Consider the following 18,875-nt stretch of genomic DNA (forward strand, 5'->3'; position numbering starts at 1 on the left):
TTTTCATATTCGTATAGTTCCTACTCTGTAATTTTTCTTTTTTACAGATATTGATGATGCTCAAATACTTCCTCGTTCAACTAGAGTCAGACATTTTTCACAAAGCGAAGACCCTGGAAATGAAGTTTTTGGCGCTTTGAGTGAGGAGCAGCCATTGCCTCGAAGTAGCAGCACTTCTGACATCTTGGAACCATTCACTGTTGAACGAGCCAAAGGTGCAGTTCCTGTAATTGACAGTTCATCCCGTCATGCACCAAGCTTGCAGAGTTCCACAGAGGCTTCTTCAATAACTAGATCCACTGAAAGCCACATCACTGATACTCATAGTAGAGAGTCTTCTCTGGAAGTTGGTGATAGCATATATGACCATCTTTGTCACTTAATAGATCCAGTAGAACTTGCAGATTCAGCTTTTGAACAAATCCAGTACATTGACCTTGAAGGAGATGATGATCTTCTTTCCTCCCTGAAAGAATATTTTAAGGAAAACCAGGAAAGTCATAGTAAAAACGAGTTAGGTAAAGATGTAGCTTCACAGGAAGTGATTATTGCAGCAAATAGGGATGAAAGATCATCCTTAGATAAATTAGAACACATAGACCAGGAAAGTAAATCAGAAAATACCACCTCCTTTGTTGGGACTCCTGAAAACATACAGTTTCAAAAAGAATCAAACTCAGCTGTCTTCATGAATAACAGTGCACCCAACCAGTTAGACAGCTTTGTGAGAACAAAAACTTCTGAAAAATGTAAACAACTAAACAGTGATAAACAGTCATCGGAACCTAGTTCGGGTAGCCCTTGTGATAAAGAAAAGAGGAAACATCTGTATAGACAAACGGCCACAGAATTAGATGCCTGTATAGATATAACACTAGCTGAAAAGGTTAAGGGTATGCAAATTAATGAAAAAATCATTGTCCCACATGTTTTGCATGCCAAGAAAACTACTCTAAAAGCACCTGTTAACCACAGAATGCCTCATGTTACAAGCACTAGCAAGCTTTCTCCAACTAAAAGGAGCTTGTCTGAAACAGTAACTCATAGAGCCAAAATCATGAAAATTGCTTCTAAAAAACGAAATAGTGTTCACGTTACTTTTAGACCATCTACTGAGTCAGTTCAGTTTTATAATCCTCTGGAAAGCAAAGAGGCTCCGTGGAAGATGAGGCTGCGGAAGCTCAGTGGCTTTAGTAGCAGCAGCAATAGCAGCATCAGCAGCCCCCACGCCAGCTCAAACAGTGTCACCGAGCTAGTGAAACCCGGTGTGTACAGGCCTCTAGACACGGCGTCAGTAAGTAGCAAGACAATTAAGGAATCTACAGAGATCCCCACCGCCATATTACAAAAAGAAGGAATTGCTAGTAATCAGTTAGGAGGTAGTCGTAGTACTATTAAGTCGTCAAGTCATGAGGCAGGACTACAGCAGGGCTCCCTGGGTGGCGTTTATAAAACTGTTGTACATGCTCTTTCGAAGCCGAAGGCAAATGTTTCCCCACAGAGGCAGAACAGAATGCCACCAGAGGCTCCACTGAGGGATCTGTACAGTCATGTAATGGGCTATTTTGGAAGGAAAGCTGCAGGTGAGCACTGACAGTGTGCAGAGCGCAAAAGGAGAAAGACAGCACCAGTTTGGCTTAATGCAACTGAAGCAAGCTATAAGCAATCAAAAAGCTTTGGGATGGTCACTGCTTTCTCTGTTTGGTTATGCATGCGCCTTTCCCCAGCTGTATTTTTCCCAGCATAAAATGTTTATTTAAATTACTAATTTCCCTTATAAAGCATTTAGTTAAACCTCTTTGCTGCTGAACAAGATAGGAAAGAGGGACATACAGGAAAATTTAATGACCTTCCAAAGGCTATCTAAATCCGTTATTTTTCTGAGTGTGTACTACATGAACCTTGAAATTAAGTTTACCGAGGAGTTGGAATACTTTCTCCCCTGCCCCCCCGGCAATGGTTTACATTTAAAAGGGCCCCAGCTCTATATAATTGGGTTCATTTATTTTTACTGCTGATTTACTTGATTTTATCTTTTTCTTGGTAGATTACTGTGACATGATATAACATAATGGAAATCAAGGTCCTACAACCAACACCAACATTTTTAGTTAACTGTCATTGAAGAGGAAATTATTTCTTAAACCTCAAAGTGGACTCAGTTACTTTTCATTTACACCATTTGCAAACAAGCTGTAGGCTTTTTAGTTTTGCATTCATTTGTATAGAATGCAAGTTATATCCTTAAAACACTTATCGTTACTTTCTTTTTTCTGAGATTTTAGATGTGCATAAAGGTTTCATGATAGCCAATCATGATTTAAATATGGAACCTCTATGGACAGATTACAGAAAGCAAGATGATGGTAACTGTTTTCTCTTATGTTGATTCAAATTTAAAATAACTTCACAGTTATAGAAAATTAACTTTCAGCAGTAAGGTAGGTTTTGATTTTATTTGTTTAACATGGTTTTGTTAGCATGATTAACAGAACGCTGCATCTCGCACTGAGCCATTAATGCCACTTGAGGGCAGTATTTGACAGCTTAAAAAAGCCTGGCCAAATAGTATAAAGATAATGGTGTTTCAGAGTGATTTCCTGACCAGTATATTTTCTTAACCTGAAATGCTTTGTAGTTCATGAGGAATATAAACAGTGTTGATATCCTTTGGTTGCAGAGAAATCACCTTTTCAACAGCATAATAGTGAAATAAGTAAATATCATTTTCTGTAAGTTAGTTTCCCAAGTTTAAAACTTTCTTGTTAATGTAAATCATAATGTAGTCGTAAAAGAATCAAAATAACTATTGTGGGGGGTTTTTTTAAACAGAAAAATCTTTGTGAAAATAAATCTCTTTTTTCTTAAAGCATAACATTAGATTTGTAGTGAATAGAAACAACATTATGTCAAAATCATAGAATTTTAATTTATTAATATCTAAACTTAAATTCAAGGGATATATTTCTTGCAAATATTCTTTGGGGAAAATGGAATTATAAATTATTAAGACTCCAAATAGAAGCAGAGGCAGGAAGAAAGAAAAATATACCAGTTTCTTTATAGGCAATATTAACCTAACTTCAACTAGTGCTTATCTGTAAGCTTTCTTGCTGTTTAAGGTTATACTGAAGATTGACTAACATCTGCTTAGTTAAATAAAGTAAATATCAATTTACTAATTCTTAAATCTAAAAGGAGAGAAATTATTCGTAGATGCATGTTTGGCAAATAATTGATATGGCATAGGTAATTTTTTGGCTGTTTTTGTTTTAAATTTAGGAAATGTAGTTAAGTCTTTCTTCACTATATATAGTTATTTATTTATTTTTAGTCAATAAAGAGGACATGAGCACAAAACTGCCCCCTCTTAGTAGTGATATTGGCAGCAGCAATGCTAATGTTCCTGATCTGATGGATGAGTTTATAGCAGAACGACTTCGAAGTGGTAATGCCTCAGTAAGTGTTATTTTATTTATTTGATTTTAGAGAGGAGGGTAGAGAAACTAAAAGATATGTACATATATATGTATATGTATATATATGTATATGATATGTATATGATATACATGTGGAAAATTTTTTTCAAATTAGCCCTCACCCCAAATTTAACCCTTTTTTGAATTAAGATTTTTAAATTATATTTTTATAGTATTTTTTATTCAAAGACCTAAAACAAGCAGGCTTTTAGTTTTGACCAGGGTGAAAATTTGGGATACCTGTTTGCTCAGCTCCTGTGGTATAAGCCACTACCTTCCTAGTTCTTTCTCTGTTTTTCATCTTTGCTCTTAGAGTACTCTGATGCCTGCTGCCAGCCCTCAGCAGGAAAGATAACCATGGAGGTCTTCTGGCCCAACTCACACCATTTTGATAGCATGCTAACATCAGTTACTTAATCATTACAGATAACTTTGGAATAGATTTTAAAGTTATCTTTATCTTGAGTATTAGAATTAAGGCAAAATGAAAATAGAAGCAGTTTTAGTCCTAATGATACTTAATTGTTAAGGAAAGATAAATATATGTGGAATTGCTTTTTTTAAAGGACAATATTCCATTTAGATTTCAACTTGTCACTTTAGTGAAAGTCTGTAACTCCGTTACATTTTCCTTTTTTTTTTTTTTTAAGTTTTTTTCCTTGAGTGGGAAAAAAGTTATAGAATCATTATATGTAATCATCATAGAATGACATCCTTGCTGTCATTCTTCCCTCCCTCCATTATCTCTTCCATTTGTTTCTTTTTCTCTTTTCTTTTCTTTTTTTTTTTTTTTTTTTTGCTGCACTGCACAGCTTTCAGGAATCCCTTAGTTCCCCCACCAGGGATCAAACCCATGCCCCTGCAGTGGAAGTGCAGGGTCCTAACCACTGGACCGCCAGGGAATTCCCTCTTCCATTTGCCTCTTTTTTTTCCATTTGAATACTTTGCTCTTCCTACTATCTTATCTTAATATTCATTCCATGGATCCTTTTGAGGCTTCAGGGTCTCGGGCCCAGCACCAAATGGTATTTGGGTCTTTGCTTTAGCCAGACCAACAGTAGTTCAGGATCCAGCTCCATACAGTTACATAGAGTCTTCAGTTAGTGTTTCCCCCCCTCCTACTTCATGCCCTAAATTTCAACATTTATTGTGATGATTGTCTTGGAAATTAAAGATTTCAGATGCTTAATGAGAATTCAAAAAAACTTTTTTAATGGTAAAATGTTTCTTGAATTTTTAGACTATGACAAGAAGAGGAAGTAGTCCAGGTAGCCTCGAAATTCCCAAAGACCTCCCTGATATTCTAAACAAGCAGAACCCAATGCGCCCTATTGATGACCCAGGTGTGCCCTCAGAATGGACTTCTCCTGCCAGTGCAGGGAGCAGTGATCTCATCAGCTCAGACAGTCATTCGGATTCTTTCAGCGCTTTCCAATATGATGGCCGAAAATTTGACAGCAAGTATCTTTTTTCTGTTTGAGCAGTACGGTTTTTGTTGATTTGTTTTCTGTTCGAGACTGACTGACAGTTTACGTAACCATCATATTCCTCTCTAACATTACTTAGGGGTTCCCATATACGTATTTTGATTTCATTTTCAGTGAAACTCCAAAAGACTTTTTAGGGAATCACTTCAAGTTGAGGCCTCTTTATTTTGCCAACTAAAGGCATTTAAAAAACAAAAAACAGTGTTCTTTCATAGAACAAATGATATTTTAAGACCAGACACATAGACAGGAAAAAGGATGGACTTGGTATTAGAATAAAGGGCAGTCATGGTTATGAGTTGGACTATTTCATGCAGTCGTATTTGGGGACCACTATCTAGTTATGGTCAGTGCTTCAGTATGTTCAGTACAGTTACGTTCAATGCTCTGGTACCCAGAACCTTACTTGAATAATTGCTTCATGTTAAAATGACATCAGTGATATTATTTGGTGCTATATTACTACCACATAGCTTTTCTGCTGTAATTCTGTATTACACTTGGCAATCAGTGAAGGGTACCAAAATTTAAAAGAAGAAAGTCAAAATCTTGGGAACCAACTTTGTGAAGAGCTGGGAGATGCATTGGAGAATTATGTTTCTTGCCCTCATGGATTATATACTACTCTGATCTTGGACTGGAAATATGATTTGAGATAAAAATGACTCTTACCACGTATGTGGCATTTTTATTATATATATCTCTCCTCTAGAGATTATAAAACTTGAAAAGCAGTTAAGTATATTTCCAGCTATCAGAAAACAGGGATAAGAATAGTGATGATATATTGTATGTCTCTGTCCTTTTATCATTATTTTTGTTAATAATAGGCTATGAGGATCTTTAAAAATTTGTTTCTAATTATAAACTTCAAAGTGTTAACATTATTTACCCTTGCCTGAGTGGTATGTAAATAGAATAAATTTGGGGGGAATGTTCATATTTAATTATTTTGATGAAGTAGCTGTGTCTCTTTTGTAAATATTTTTGTTTTGTAATTGGAACTTCTGTACACTAGCATTTCTTCTTCCTGTAGATTTTGGCTTTGGAGCTGATACTGGGAATGCATCCTCTGCTGATGTGGATTCAGGTTCTGGCCATTATCAGAGTGCTGAAGAGCAAGAAGTGGCTAGTCTAACCACACTTCACATCGATTCGGAAACAAGCAGTCTTAATCAACAAGCTTTTTGTACTGAAGTTGCAACGGTTACTGGTAAAGTTACTCAAGGGAGTGTATTCCTTAAATGCATTTTTTTTAAGCCACCAAAGAACCTTTTCAGACTTGTATTTGATAGATTTTATGTATTACTTATTACTATTTAAGTATTATTTTTTTCACTCATCTTTATGTAACAATGGAGGGAAAAAAACATTAATATAAGAGTTTCTTGACCTGGAGTCCACATGGATAAGCTTCAGGGAACTCTATGAACTCCTAATACCGTACGCAAAATTTTGTGTGTGTTTGCACCAGAGCATTTCTTGCAGCAATTTTTAAATAAATAACCAAAAAAAGTTGAGGTACTGCACTTTACCTTTTTCATTGATTTTCAGAGTTAGCCTAGATTTTTGTAGATTTCTTTGGTAAACTATTTATTATTGAAAACATAAAGCACACTGCCTAAAATAAGGTCTGTTTGTCAATATACTAATATTCTGTATTATAGTAAATTAATACAGTAAATTATGCTTTTCAGCAACTTTTTATGTGTGGCCAAACCTGACAATAATATGACAAGTGGGGTCCAAGAAATTGAGTCGTGAAAGGCAGGGTCACATTATTCCAAGAGCAGTACAGTGACCAGAGGCAGCCTGAGCAGCCTGTGGCCCATACTTCAAGAGTTCCACTGTATTATCCAGATTCACTCTGGTTCCTACTGCAATTTGACGCCCCTTTGATGGTTGATGGATGAAATATCAATAGGGTGGTTTTTTTTTTTTTAATTTATTAATTTATTTTTGACTGCGTTGGGTCTTCGTTTCTGCGCGAGGGCTTTCTCTAGTTGCGGCAAGCGGGGGCCACTCTTCATCGCGGTGCGCGTGCCTCTCACTGTGGCGGCCTCTCTTGTTGCGGAGCACAGGCTCCAGATGCGCAGGCTCAGTAGCTGTGGCTCACGGGCCCAGTTGCTCCGCGGCATGTGGGATCTTCCCAGACCAGGGCTCGAACCCGTGTCCCCTGCATTGGCAGGCAGATTCTCAACCACTGTGCCACCAGGGAAGCCCCAATAGGGTGGTTTTTGCATCCTGTGGTTGGCTGGAACTTGAAAGACTGGAGCAGTGATGTCTGCATGTCTGAATTAGGCACATTTCTTCAGCCAAATCAAACTGGTGAAATTTGGCCAGTGAAATATTCAACAGGCAGGAACCCATCCTATGTTTTCACATTCTTCTTTTCCACATCTTTTCTACCAGAGGATAAGTAAGAACTTTGGCCTGCCCATTGCAGAATGAGGGCTGAGTGGAAGATAGGAGCCAGTTTGGTTGGATCCACAGTCTGCTCGTTACAGAATTTAAGTTACTACTCAAAGAAGAATTCTTATTTTACAATAAACACTTTTTACTGTAGTTGTCCTTAAACATAAACTTAGATGAAAATTTGGATGAAAAGATACTCAACATTACTAGTAATCAGGGAATATAAATATCCGTGAGGTACCACTATACACATAATAAATCAGCTCAAGTTAAAAACACAATACCAGGGTTAAAGAGAGTGTGGAGCAACTGGAAATATCATACATTACATTATTATAATGGGAATGCAAAATGTTAGGGCCACTCTGCAAAAATACGGCAGTATCTTTTAAAATTAAACATACACTTACCATATGACCATTCCTAGGTATTTATTTCAAACATTTGTATGTGAAAGTTCATAACAGCATTATTCACAGTAGCTAAATTGAAAATAGTCCAAATATCCATTAACCAGTGAATGAATAATCAAATTGTAATGTATTCATTCATCCAGTATTCATTGAAATGGTACTCAGCAATAAAAATCGAATTAAATGCTAATATATGCAAAACCATAGCTGACTCTCAAAAATATGCTTTTAAATGAAAGATGTCAAGGCTAGCAATGTTAGTGGCATATAGCAATGGACAAGTTTCTCTTCTCCTGAATTGCCTCAAGCCTGAAGTAAGTGAAATAAAGTAGCAGTGGGTACCAGAGTTTCTGTAGCTGGACCAGGAATGGAAGTAGGCATTCTTGCTCTCACTGATGGCCCCTATTAATTGGTATGTCCAGTTCTCATTCCACACTAGTCCCATAGTAGACATGGAATGAGACTGCTAGCTATGAAATCTTGTACAGTATTATGATCGTATTGACCTCTTTGGCCAGTTTATAACCTGATTTATCTTTTGATGTTTTCAATTTGTGTTTTATTGGGCTTTTAAGCATTACATCTTAGGTGGAGGGTTTTGAATATATTCTTTGTGGTAATTTTATGAAATTATATTTACAGGTTCAGAAAGTGCCTCTCCAGTCCATTCAGCTCTGGGATCCAGGTCACAGACACCTTCTCCTTCCACACTGAATATAGATCACATGGAACAGAAGGACCTACAGCTCGATGAGAAGCTCCACCACTCTGTTCTGCAGACGCCAGATGACCTAGGCAATATTTGGAAATTAGATCTTTGCCATTTTTTTCTTTCAGGGCATTAGTGTCAGGAGATCTTAAATAAGGCATCTTAAATTTGATTATTTTATATATGTTATGTAAATATTATTATAAGTCTTTTGGACTTTTCTGTCTTTGGGAAATTAATTAGTATAACATTTTTTTTCTTGCCCTTAAGAAAGATATTTGCATTCTGTTTTTTGTTATTTGATATTTTATTATAGTTGATTATAGTCCTGGTATTAGTGGTTACATTATTTTTGTATGTTATATTATCATTTATGATACCATTTCCTAAAGCAGGAAATACATAATTTGGCATCGTTATTCTTAATATTTTATCTGAAGAACCTGCTGAATCAAAGTAGGCAGTCCAAATGAAGTATTTTTATATTTAAGTAAATGTTTAAAAGTGACTAGGAAGCCTTAGAAACTGCAAGTTAATAAAAAGTTATTTTTGTTAAGTTCTGCATCATATAACAAGCATCAGGATAAAAAGTCATTTTGCAAATATGCCAGAAAATTTGGTCAAGGACACAGTTGATAAGATATTTATAATGAATAATATAAAATACTAGTTTTCATTGGTAATGCAGCACATTTACTCTCTGGCCAAAGGAAGAAATTTAAAACCGTGTGACTTCTGCCCCCCCCCCGCCCCCCCTTTTAAGGTACTCATTCTCTTAATATGCAATTACCTTGCAATTACATAGCCCTAATTTTCTGGTTTGTAGATTATTTCTGACCTTTTCTTTCCTCCACTTGGCCTGCAGTTTTTTGGTTTTTTGGTTTTTATTTTCAGCTTTTTCCCCAACATTTGGAAAAAATTTCAAACTCATGGAAAAGTTGCAAGACTAGTAAAATGAATACCCATAAATCCTTCAGATAAATTCACCAGTTGTTAATATTTTACCACTTTATCTTTCTCTCTACCTATACACACACACACACACACACACACACACACACACACACACACGCATTAAAACAACCCTTTTTTTTTTCTGAGCCATTTAAGAGTGAATTGCAAGTATCAGACCCTTTACACCTAAACACTTCAGCAAGTATGTCCTAAGAATAAGTATACATTTCCTGCATAACCATAATATAAGGACCATGTTCAGGATATTTAACATTGATACATCATTGCAATTTTAGTCTATAGTCAGTTATCCTCAGTTGTTCCAATAATATCCTTCATAGTTACCAATCAGTTGAGTTATCACTATATTGTTAAGGTTCTGTAGAATAGGGAGAGGTTAACAGTGATGGTTAACCCTGTAGTATTTTCTTAAATTTTTATTTTAGTGAATTTACACCAGAAACCTGTTTTTATTATTGTGAAAGACTGTCCAGTAACTTTTTAATAATATACTCAGTTATTGCACACTTTACATGCAGAGAAAAAAGTTAAACATTAAGAGTAAAGGATGTACATATACTGTGTGTGACTTTGTAAATTATCAGTACACTGAGATATTATCAAGCAGGAAAAAGTTTTTACTGACTTTCTAATGATTTTGCCTTTTCCATTATATACATTGCATAGAATGATGGCTTTTTTTTTCTTTTTTTTTGTTTTTTTTTAAGCTGGAGGAGATCTATAGTGATACCTACCTAAACCATCTATTTTACAGATGAGGAGCTGTAGCTTTAGGGAGGTTATTAAATAATTTGTACAATATCACATAATTAGTGACAGAAATGAGACTAAGACCCTAGGTTACCTATATGTCTATATCATGCCAATATTAATAAACAAAAGAAATGTAATTATGGAAATTTTAGATTATATTTAAATTATTTTTTTCATGCCATTGTGATATCCCTTTTAATGCTAGGCCTGACTTAATTGTGAAATATAGAAATATATTTCTTCGGAAGGTTTAATTACAAAGAAATAAGCTTAGGAAGACTTCCTACAGGATCTGCCTTCAGCCTGAGATTTTCTGTTAATTTGATGATGGAACTTGAAGTAGCTATTAGGTAAAAGAGAGAGTATGTATTTATAAATATGATCTTTATGTCAAACGTAAATTTCTCCATCTGGTATCTGCATCATTTTCTCCTTAGTTAAATCTAGATAGATGCACTATTGTATAAGTAATTATTGTCAAAATAAGGAATTATGAACTAGCGAGGTTTTGACCTTACCAGGAAAAATTAACATTGATGCATCTTAACATTTCTTTTATTCACTTTTGTAGATATTTAAGATCATTAATTTGACTCCTATGTGTTTTTGTGATCAATTCTCTAGAAAAATTACTGACACCAGTGAATTATTTTTTTCTATAGAAATCAGTGAATTTCCATCTGAATGCTGTAGTGTGATGGCAGGGGGCACTCTGACAGGATGGCATGCTGATGTTGCTACTGTAATGTGGCGAAGAATGCTGGGTATTTTGGGAGATGTCAACGCTATTATGGATCCTGAAATACATGCTCAAGTTTTTGATTACCTCTGTGAACTTTGGCAGAATCTAGCTAAGGTAAAAAAGAAAAAGATGAAAAGGGAGAAGGAAAGAAAAATAAAGTATTAAGAAGTACAGAAAAAGCCTTAGATAACATCCACCCCCGCACTACGAACTGATGGCTTAACCATGTTTAAATATATAGTTAGTGGTAGGAACTAGATCTCAAGTTTAAGGTAAAACAAACTGGGAAAGAGAACACTTTTCATAAGTTTGTTGCATTTTATTTGAAAATTACAGATTAGAGATAACCTTGGCATTTCAACTGATAACCTGACCTCCCCTTCTCCACCGGTTTTAATTCCTCCACTGAGAATTCTTACACCTTGGCTTTTCAAGGTAAGCTTAATATATAAAATATTAATTAAAAAGTTTCATTTAGTAAATAAGTATGTGGTCAGTCTCAAACAGTAGAGAGAGAGAAGACTATTGTGTAGTCTTCTAGAGCACTTAGTTTTGTTTTTTGTGTGTTTTTGTGTTTTTTAGCTTTTGTTAAAATTTATTGAAGTATAGTTGATTTATAATGTTGTGTTAATTTCTACTCTACAGCAAGCAAAGCGATTCAGTTATACATATATATACATACTTTTTCATGTTCTTTTCCGTTATGGTTTATCACAGCATATTGAATATTGTTCCCTGTAGAGCACTTAATTTTTAACTAGCCATTAGGGGTTATATAGAGAGGAGAGTGGGCCTAGCAAAATTATTATTTAGGTTGCATCATTTTTATTGCTAAAACAAAAATGAATATAGTAAATTATGTTTTTATTGTATTTAAATGAAATGTAAACCTCAGTTTTGTGTTATAGAATATGCTATGTACTTCTAAAGAACTAATTCTTTTAAGTATTATTTGATGTGTTTGGTGCATTTTCCTAAGTGAAACAGTGTATAGTTATTCACACCTACATTGTATCATTTTAATGATAAAAATAATTTCAGTAATCCTGATATTTAGTTCATTAAAGAAAATGGGCCAACATAGAAATAAATGAAAACAAATATATTGCTTGCTATATTCAATTGTTTCAGTATTTAACAAACAGTATTCGGTTTTGAGTATTAAAAACAATATCTTTCAATTGTAGGCAACCATGTTAACTGATAAATATAAACAAGGTAAATTACACGCCTATAAACTTATTTGTAATACAATGAAAAGAAGACAAGATGTTTCTCCAAATAGAGATTTCCTAACACACTTCTACAATATAATGCACTGTGGATTACTTCATATTGATCAGGTAAATATATGTACTTTCTAACAAGTCACTTTATAAGTTTATCTTTGATTCTTTATTCTGTTTAACTCTTCACTTTCAAGGTGTAGAATTAAAAACATTCCCTTATATTGTAATTTATTTACAGATTTATTCCATTTATAACCTCATTTATTCTGAAACATAGTTTCAAAACAAGCTATTGTAGTTGGGAGATTGACTTGATTATTAAGTGCATCTTTCTTCTAATGTTATACAAACTGTTCACTTTTTGAAGAGATTAAAACATCCTTTGCTTACGCTGACAACATCTTCCTTTAATGTCCTAATGTACTTATTCTTAGGTATTTTGTAATTGTTACTTGATAACTGGCACTTGGGACTTATGTATTTGCTCAGCTAGTCATGCAGCTGTCAGAGGTTTTTTCCTACTCTAAGAGTCAGCACATCACATTTTCTTATTTTTATAAATTGTATTACCATAGTGACAAGTATATTGATTTGCATCAATATAGTCATTACATTAGATAGTCATAAATATGCCTCTAGAACATTACTTCACGGGTCTTGATCCTGGCCATAAAACTGAAAAGTATAGGAAGTTGCTGGTCAAGGTAATGTAAATGTTTGTAATCATAACGTGGTTAAATTTCACTTGCAGTTCATTTCAGGAGCATTAAATTAATATTAAAAGATGATAATTATCTTTCTGAAAAGTGAAAAAACTTCTTGTGTTAATTTGAAATAATTATAGTTTTCTACCTTATAAACATGTCTCAAATAAAATGATATTCTTAATTACTGGATAAAGAGCTTTCATTTAAATTGGATTGAGTAATACAACCTGCTATACTGCATCCTCATGGTAAATTCCAAAGGCAAAATGAATGAATAACCAAGTTGAGAATATGCCCTTAAAAATGCCTACGTCTGGATTTCTGAGGCTAGATGTCTATCATCAAAGGACTTCAATTTTTCTTAAAAAGAGAATTTCTCCAGTTGCCACAAAACAGGTCATGCAACTTCAGACATCAGAGTTATCACATGGAAGCAAATAGGTGGCAGAAGGAACTACTCTGCAATTAAGTTTTACAACACATGGGCCTTATTTATTTATTTTTTTCCGGTTTTATCATTTTAATGAACATAAGCCAAAGAGTAAGGTCACAGACAAAAGTTTTTTTTCATCTCTGTCCTTTCATCCGTTCCCAAGTCAACAAATATTCGGGCAGAGAATAAGAAAACCTTTAAAGCAAGAAACAGAAATGAGAAGAAAGCTAAGTGTGTATGTTGTTGTCAACATTTTTAACCTTTGCTTTCAGATTTATTTCAAAATATTTGCTTCTGGTGTCTGTGTCCTAAGCTGTAATGTATTTTGACTCAGCAGTCAGTGGACCACATTTTTGCCCGGGCTTATCTCAGCTTCTTCAGTTCCACATGGCAAGGGGACCATTTGGAGTATCCTTCCTTGTGAAGGAAGGTCCAACACAGCAAAGTTTGCTGTTGCTTTCCAGGTTGCCTTGGGAAGCGGGGGATGGTGGGAAGGTGTTGATGAAAAGAGAATAGAAACTTCAGTGGGGACCTTATTATTCTGCAAACCAATAATAAAGTAGAATGCTGCTTTCAGATGAAATAAAATTGTTGCTAAAATAAAATGATGCTAATAAATAGCATTAGCATCATACAGGAACTTGTCAGAAATGTAAATTCTTGGACCCCATCCCAGACTTACTCAGTTAGTAATCTGATGGTAGAACCCACCAGTCTGTGGTTTAACAATCCCTCCAGGTGAGTCTAACGGATGACATGGGCCTTATTTTTAACCCTCCGAAGCAGAGCCCCTTCTAACTGGCTCTCTAGGGTGAAAAAAAAATGCTGTCAGTTTAAAAAAAAAGTGTTTTCAGTTTACTTTCCCGTGACAAAATATAGTACTAAGCATGGATTCTTTGGAAGAATTAAAATTAGTCTTTCCAGTTAGCCAACCAGTTATAGTTATTACCTGTTTCATTATTTCACACATTGTCTATTTTTAAAGATATTGATTAGCTGATACCCAAGATTACATTTGTGATATTTTTCTTCTCCTCTTTTCTTTATTCCTAAGGATATTGTCAATACAATCATCAAGCACTGCTCACCTCAATTTTTTTCACTTGGTTTGCCTGGTGCCACAATGCTTATTATGGATTTTATTGTAGCAGCTGGTAGAGTGGCTTCTTCAGCTTTTCTCAATGTAAGTTTTTATTTCCTGTCCTTCACAATATAACAAACTGTGGTTAACCAAGATTCAGCTAACAGAGCAACAAAGGAAGAGCCATTGTTGATAAAATATAACAAACTGATGTTCAGGAAGATACGTAATTTAATTAGAATTGATTGTCTCTCCCACTTTAAAAAAAAAAAAAGTAAACAATTCTGAAGTGTAAGAAAGTACTAAAATTATTTGATAAATTGACCCAGGAGCTACAAAAATGGGTTAAATCTGATAAGCAAAACAATTTAAAATTGAGGAAATCTAAAGAAACAAACAGGGAGGGAAGAAAATTTTGAAAATGGGCAATGAGCTATATAGCAAAAGAGAAGAAAGAAATATAGATGAGGTAACCCAGAAATATGCTCTAGGAGTAAACTCTAAAACAGCATGTGAGGATTTTTCATACAGTTTGGAGCTGTGAGACAATGCCAGGTAACTTAGTATAACTGGAACATGTTCAGATATAAGTGGCAGAAGTGAACTAAGGAGGAAGGCAGTAACTCTGTTTCTAGTACTCAAGAGGTTAGATTTCATCCTAAGGAAAGAATGAGTGGCCGTTGAAAGATTTTAAGCAGAGTGACATGATCACATTTGTATTTTAGAAAGATCACCCTGGAACAAAGTATAAATGAGAAATAATTGAACGTCTACTGAGAAAAACTAAAAGTATTTGGGAAAGAAAAATCATTCATACTTGACTAGTGCTTTATAACTTGCAAAGCAGTTTAACATATGTTATTTCATTTATAAGCTGCAAAAGACCGACAGTGAATGAAAAGGAGTTCTATTTGGGGCATAGGAAGCTGCCTGTTAGACACCCATGAGATGTCAGAAGGGCCACTGTATGTACAAGTCAGGACCTCAAAGGAGATGTCTGGACCAAAAATGGAAAGCTGGGAGACATTAGCTTCAGATGCTATTGAAAGCCATGAAACTGGATACAGTCACCTAGAGGAAATGTGCAAATAAGAGAACAACCCATATTTATAGCTAGTTATTAACCCTGTTTCCCTAGTTCCTGGAGAACAGTGATCATGTCTTACTTATCTTGGTATCTTCAGGGCCTGGCACAGCATCATGGTTATAGGTATTTATTAATTGAATCTGTAAATATATATTCAGCACTTAGTATGTGTTCAACATGGTGCTAAGCCCTTTTGTGGTTATTCAACTTTTGTTTCCCCTTGTGTACAAAGTGTTCCTTTGGGTGGAATATAGAAGGACATAGAATAAATGAGATGCATGTTGTACTCAGGGAACATATAGTCTGCTGCTGGGAAGATAGAAAAATATATTAACAACTATAGAATGTAGGACAACAAAGAGGTACCAGTAGGAGGAGCTTAGCATAGTGGTTAAAAGCATGGGTTCAAATCCCAGCTCTGCCACTTAATTAGCTGTGAGATCTTGTGCAAGTTACTTGATTTCTCTGTGTCTAAGTTTCTTCATCTATAAAATGGAGGTAACCTTCCTCATCTGGTTATTTTATGGGGATTTGAGTTAATATTTGTAACATGGTTGGAACATTATATGACACATTGTATGTGCAGTTTAAGTGTTTGTTAAACAAAATAAAATTATTTGGTAATTAAGACAGAGGAGAGATCTTTTTTTTTAAGGGATATCAAGAGGTTCCATGGAAAAGATATTTGAGTAGGTCCGTGAAAGATTAGTAGTATTCTTAAGAGTGAAAATGGAGAAGGGGGAAGGTATTCCAGGCATAGGGAAACAGGCATGAGTAAGCTGTGTCCTAGGAATGACAAATAATTCATTTTGTTTACAAGCTAGTTAGTCTAACTAGAGAGTAGTGGACACAAAGAACAGAAAGGTACTTTAGATCCCAGCTACCCAAAATGTGGTCTGCACACCAGAAACATTTGGCATGCAGAATCTCAGACCTCATCCCAGACCTACTGAAACAGAATATACATTTTAACTATATCCCAAATAATTGGTATGGACAGTAAAGATTGAGAAGCACTGCTTTAGACTATATCTTGGAGGGTCTATTAATGCCAGGGATCAGATTATAATGCTATATTTTATATTAGATAAACAGTTGAATTTTTTAAAGTAGGGAGAGAGATGATTAAATCTGTGCTTTGCTAATGTTAAATAAGTGTATTAAACTGGAGATAGATTAAATGGAAGACAAACTAAAGATGCTAAACAAGTTACAAGGCTATTGTAGTATTATCAGAGTACACAGATTATCAGTCTCTTGGATACTGGCAAAAGCTGATAGAACTCAGAGGAGCCTGATGCATAAACCAATGCCGTTTTTTTATGCATTTACTATGAAAACTATAACTTTTCAGTTAGCTGATTATTCCAGATGAGTAGTTGGCACATTTCCTACAGCCCTGATGTCCTTAGGCATCCATTTTATGTGACTAAACCTTCCTCCTATCTAGAAGGATACTACTTATGTAACATCCTTGGGAAAATTTAAAAAACAGTTGTTTTCTGTTCTCTGTGGTTCTTACGAGGAACACCTATTGAGAAAGCCTGCCTAGGAAGCCAAATCATTACAAGAAGTAAACCTGACACATCTCCACTGTAAGGTTATAGGCAGTCTTTTCCTCTGGACGGTGTTGGAGATACACAGTCTAAATCTTGCTCTTTGGAGTTTCATTTTAGATCCCACACATATCATCTTCCTTTTGTTAATCCCCCCGCCCCCAGGCAGATTTCAAAGTAATTTGATTAGGTTTTGCCTTTCTTAATTACAGTTCCATTCCAGTTTTGCCTCCCATTATGCCCCACATAGCTGAATGAATATTCCCAGTTTTTTAATCCAACTTTAAAGAAAAACCCTTAGCTAATCTCTATCATTAAATATTGGGGGTTTTTTTCAGTTTCATTTTTATAGTAAAATTGATTTTAAATCGGGATGGTGGGTGTGAGCTTACCCCACCCCATTATGCTGCTGGCCTTGTATCTGTAAATCTAGATTATTTTTTTAATATGGAAATGAGTTGTTTTGTTGAAAATCATAATAGAATACTACTCCATCACCTCTGTTATAACATTTATTAACAAGGAAATCCTTTGGAGATAGGTTCTTGTTTTATGTAAATAGAAGAAGTTTTATATTTCTAATAGATTGGTTTTAGCATTTTTGTTAGGTGTTATTAAACATATAAATCAATTTTTAGGTATTTTAGTAAACAAAGCAATTTATCAGTAGGTGGATGTTGATGTTAGGTGGGCATGCAAGAAGGCAAAAGAAAAAAGAAATGTTCAGTGCTGATACTTCAGAAATGGCTTAATACAGCTAAGGAAAAAAGATGAAAAGTTACCTTCATCTGCAGTCCAAGCATAATTTCTAATTTTTTTTTTAGTAAGTAGTATAGGTAGTGTTTTTATCATGTCCATAATATCATAAAACATATCTAGACTAATGCCGGTGTCTTGAAGATATAGTGACCATTTTCATCCTTAGTTACTTTATTCATCCTTAGATAGTAACGAATATAATCTAGAGACCATGAGTCTTCTGCTCATTAGAACAATATGTTATGATGTGTGAGTTGCCTTTAGAATGAAAGTATTTATATTTTTCCTCAAAATTAGGGTAATTTTATGCTGTTAGCTAAAACTGTATTCCTGTCTACATACTCATTAGCTGTACCCACATTTCTGCTTATTAGCTGCTCTTAAAGAAAGCTTTACTATTTGTTCATTGCATTTATTGAGAATAACAGTAGTTTATGTGGAAAGTATATATGAAAACCTAATCTTTTTGTGTTCCCCTTTCCTTTTTGAATTTTGTCTTGTACTCTGACTTCCCTGTGTAATCTGGTTAGGTAATACAGTAATTTTTCTGATAATTAAAGATTTTTTAAATCTGATACATAGGCACCAAGAGTGGAAGCACAAGTTCTTCTTGGATCTTTGGTTTGCTTTCCCAACTTATATTGTGAACTGCCTGCTCTCCATCCCAACATTCCTGATATTGCTGTGTCTCAATTTACAGATGTTAAGGTAAGAAATTAGGTGCTAATTTTTAGCGTTTAAATGACTTTATAATCGTAACAGTATATTCAGTAAAATTTGTGTTCTTCATTTTCCTCTCGAAATCCACACAATTGTTAAAGAACTTTAGCCAGCTATACCCCTCAGACACAAAGGCTGGAATGTCCATTAGGAACATAACCTTTTTTTTTTATAACTATTACTTTGGAAACATTTTCTCATTATTGAACCCACTCACATGTCATTATCTTAGGATTCATTCATTCACTCACTGAGCATTTATTGAAATCCCATGAGCCATATACTATGCTGCTAATGTAAGGCTTCTAAGATTGAGATGGCACTCGACCT

The 18,875-nt window shown here is 34.8% G+C and overlaps 1 protein-coding gene across 10 annotated transcripts in view; it reads left to right on the top strand.

Annotated features, from left to right (window-relative positions):
• Positions 1-18,875, top strand: part of RALGAPA1 (Ral GTPase activating protein catalytic subunit alpha 1) — a 218,988-nt gene that overhangs the window by 106,177 nt on the left and 93,936 nt on the right. For 7 of the 10 annotated variants that reach the window (XR_014261120.1, XM_082451982.1, XM_082451981.1 and 4 more), the window contains 10 exons: positions 48-1,583; positions 3,335-3,459; positions 4,720-4,936; positions 6,003-6,179; positions 8,437-8,589; positions 10,894-11,087; positions 11,310-11,408; positions 12,161-12,316; positions 14,397-14,525; positions 18,408-18,533. Coding sequence is in view for 9 of the 10 variants with exons in the window: in XM_082451982.1 (XP_082308108.1) it covers positions 48-1,583; positions 3,335-3,459; positions 4,720-4,936; positions 6,003-6,179; positions 8,437-8,589; positions 10,894-11,087; positions 11,310-11,408; positions 12,161-12,316; positions 14,397-14,525; positions 18,408-18,533 (2,912 nt within the window). In the remaining variant the exon portion in view is untranslated. Of the gene's footprint in view, positions 1-47; positions 1,584-2,285; positions 2,367-3,334; positions 3,460-4,719; positions 4,937-6,002; positions 6,180-8,436; positions 8,590-10,893; positions 11,088-11,309; positions 11,409-12,160; positions 12,317-14,396; positions 14,526-18,407; positions 18,534-18,875 lie in introns of all 10 variants that reach the window. The other 3 variants (XM_082451984.1, XM_082451977.1, XM_082451983.1) reach the window with 2 other exon arrangements.

Source organism: Balaenoptera physalus (assembly GCF_965194825.1).
Source record: "Balaenoptera physalus genome assembly, chromosome: 2".
Taxonomy (NCBI): Eukaryota; Metazoa; Chordata; class Mammalia; order Artiodactyla; family Balaenopteridae; genus Balaenoptera; species Balaenoptera physalus.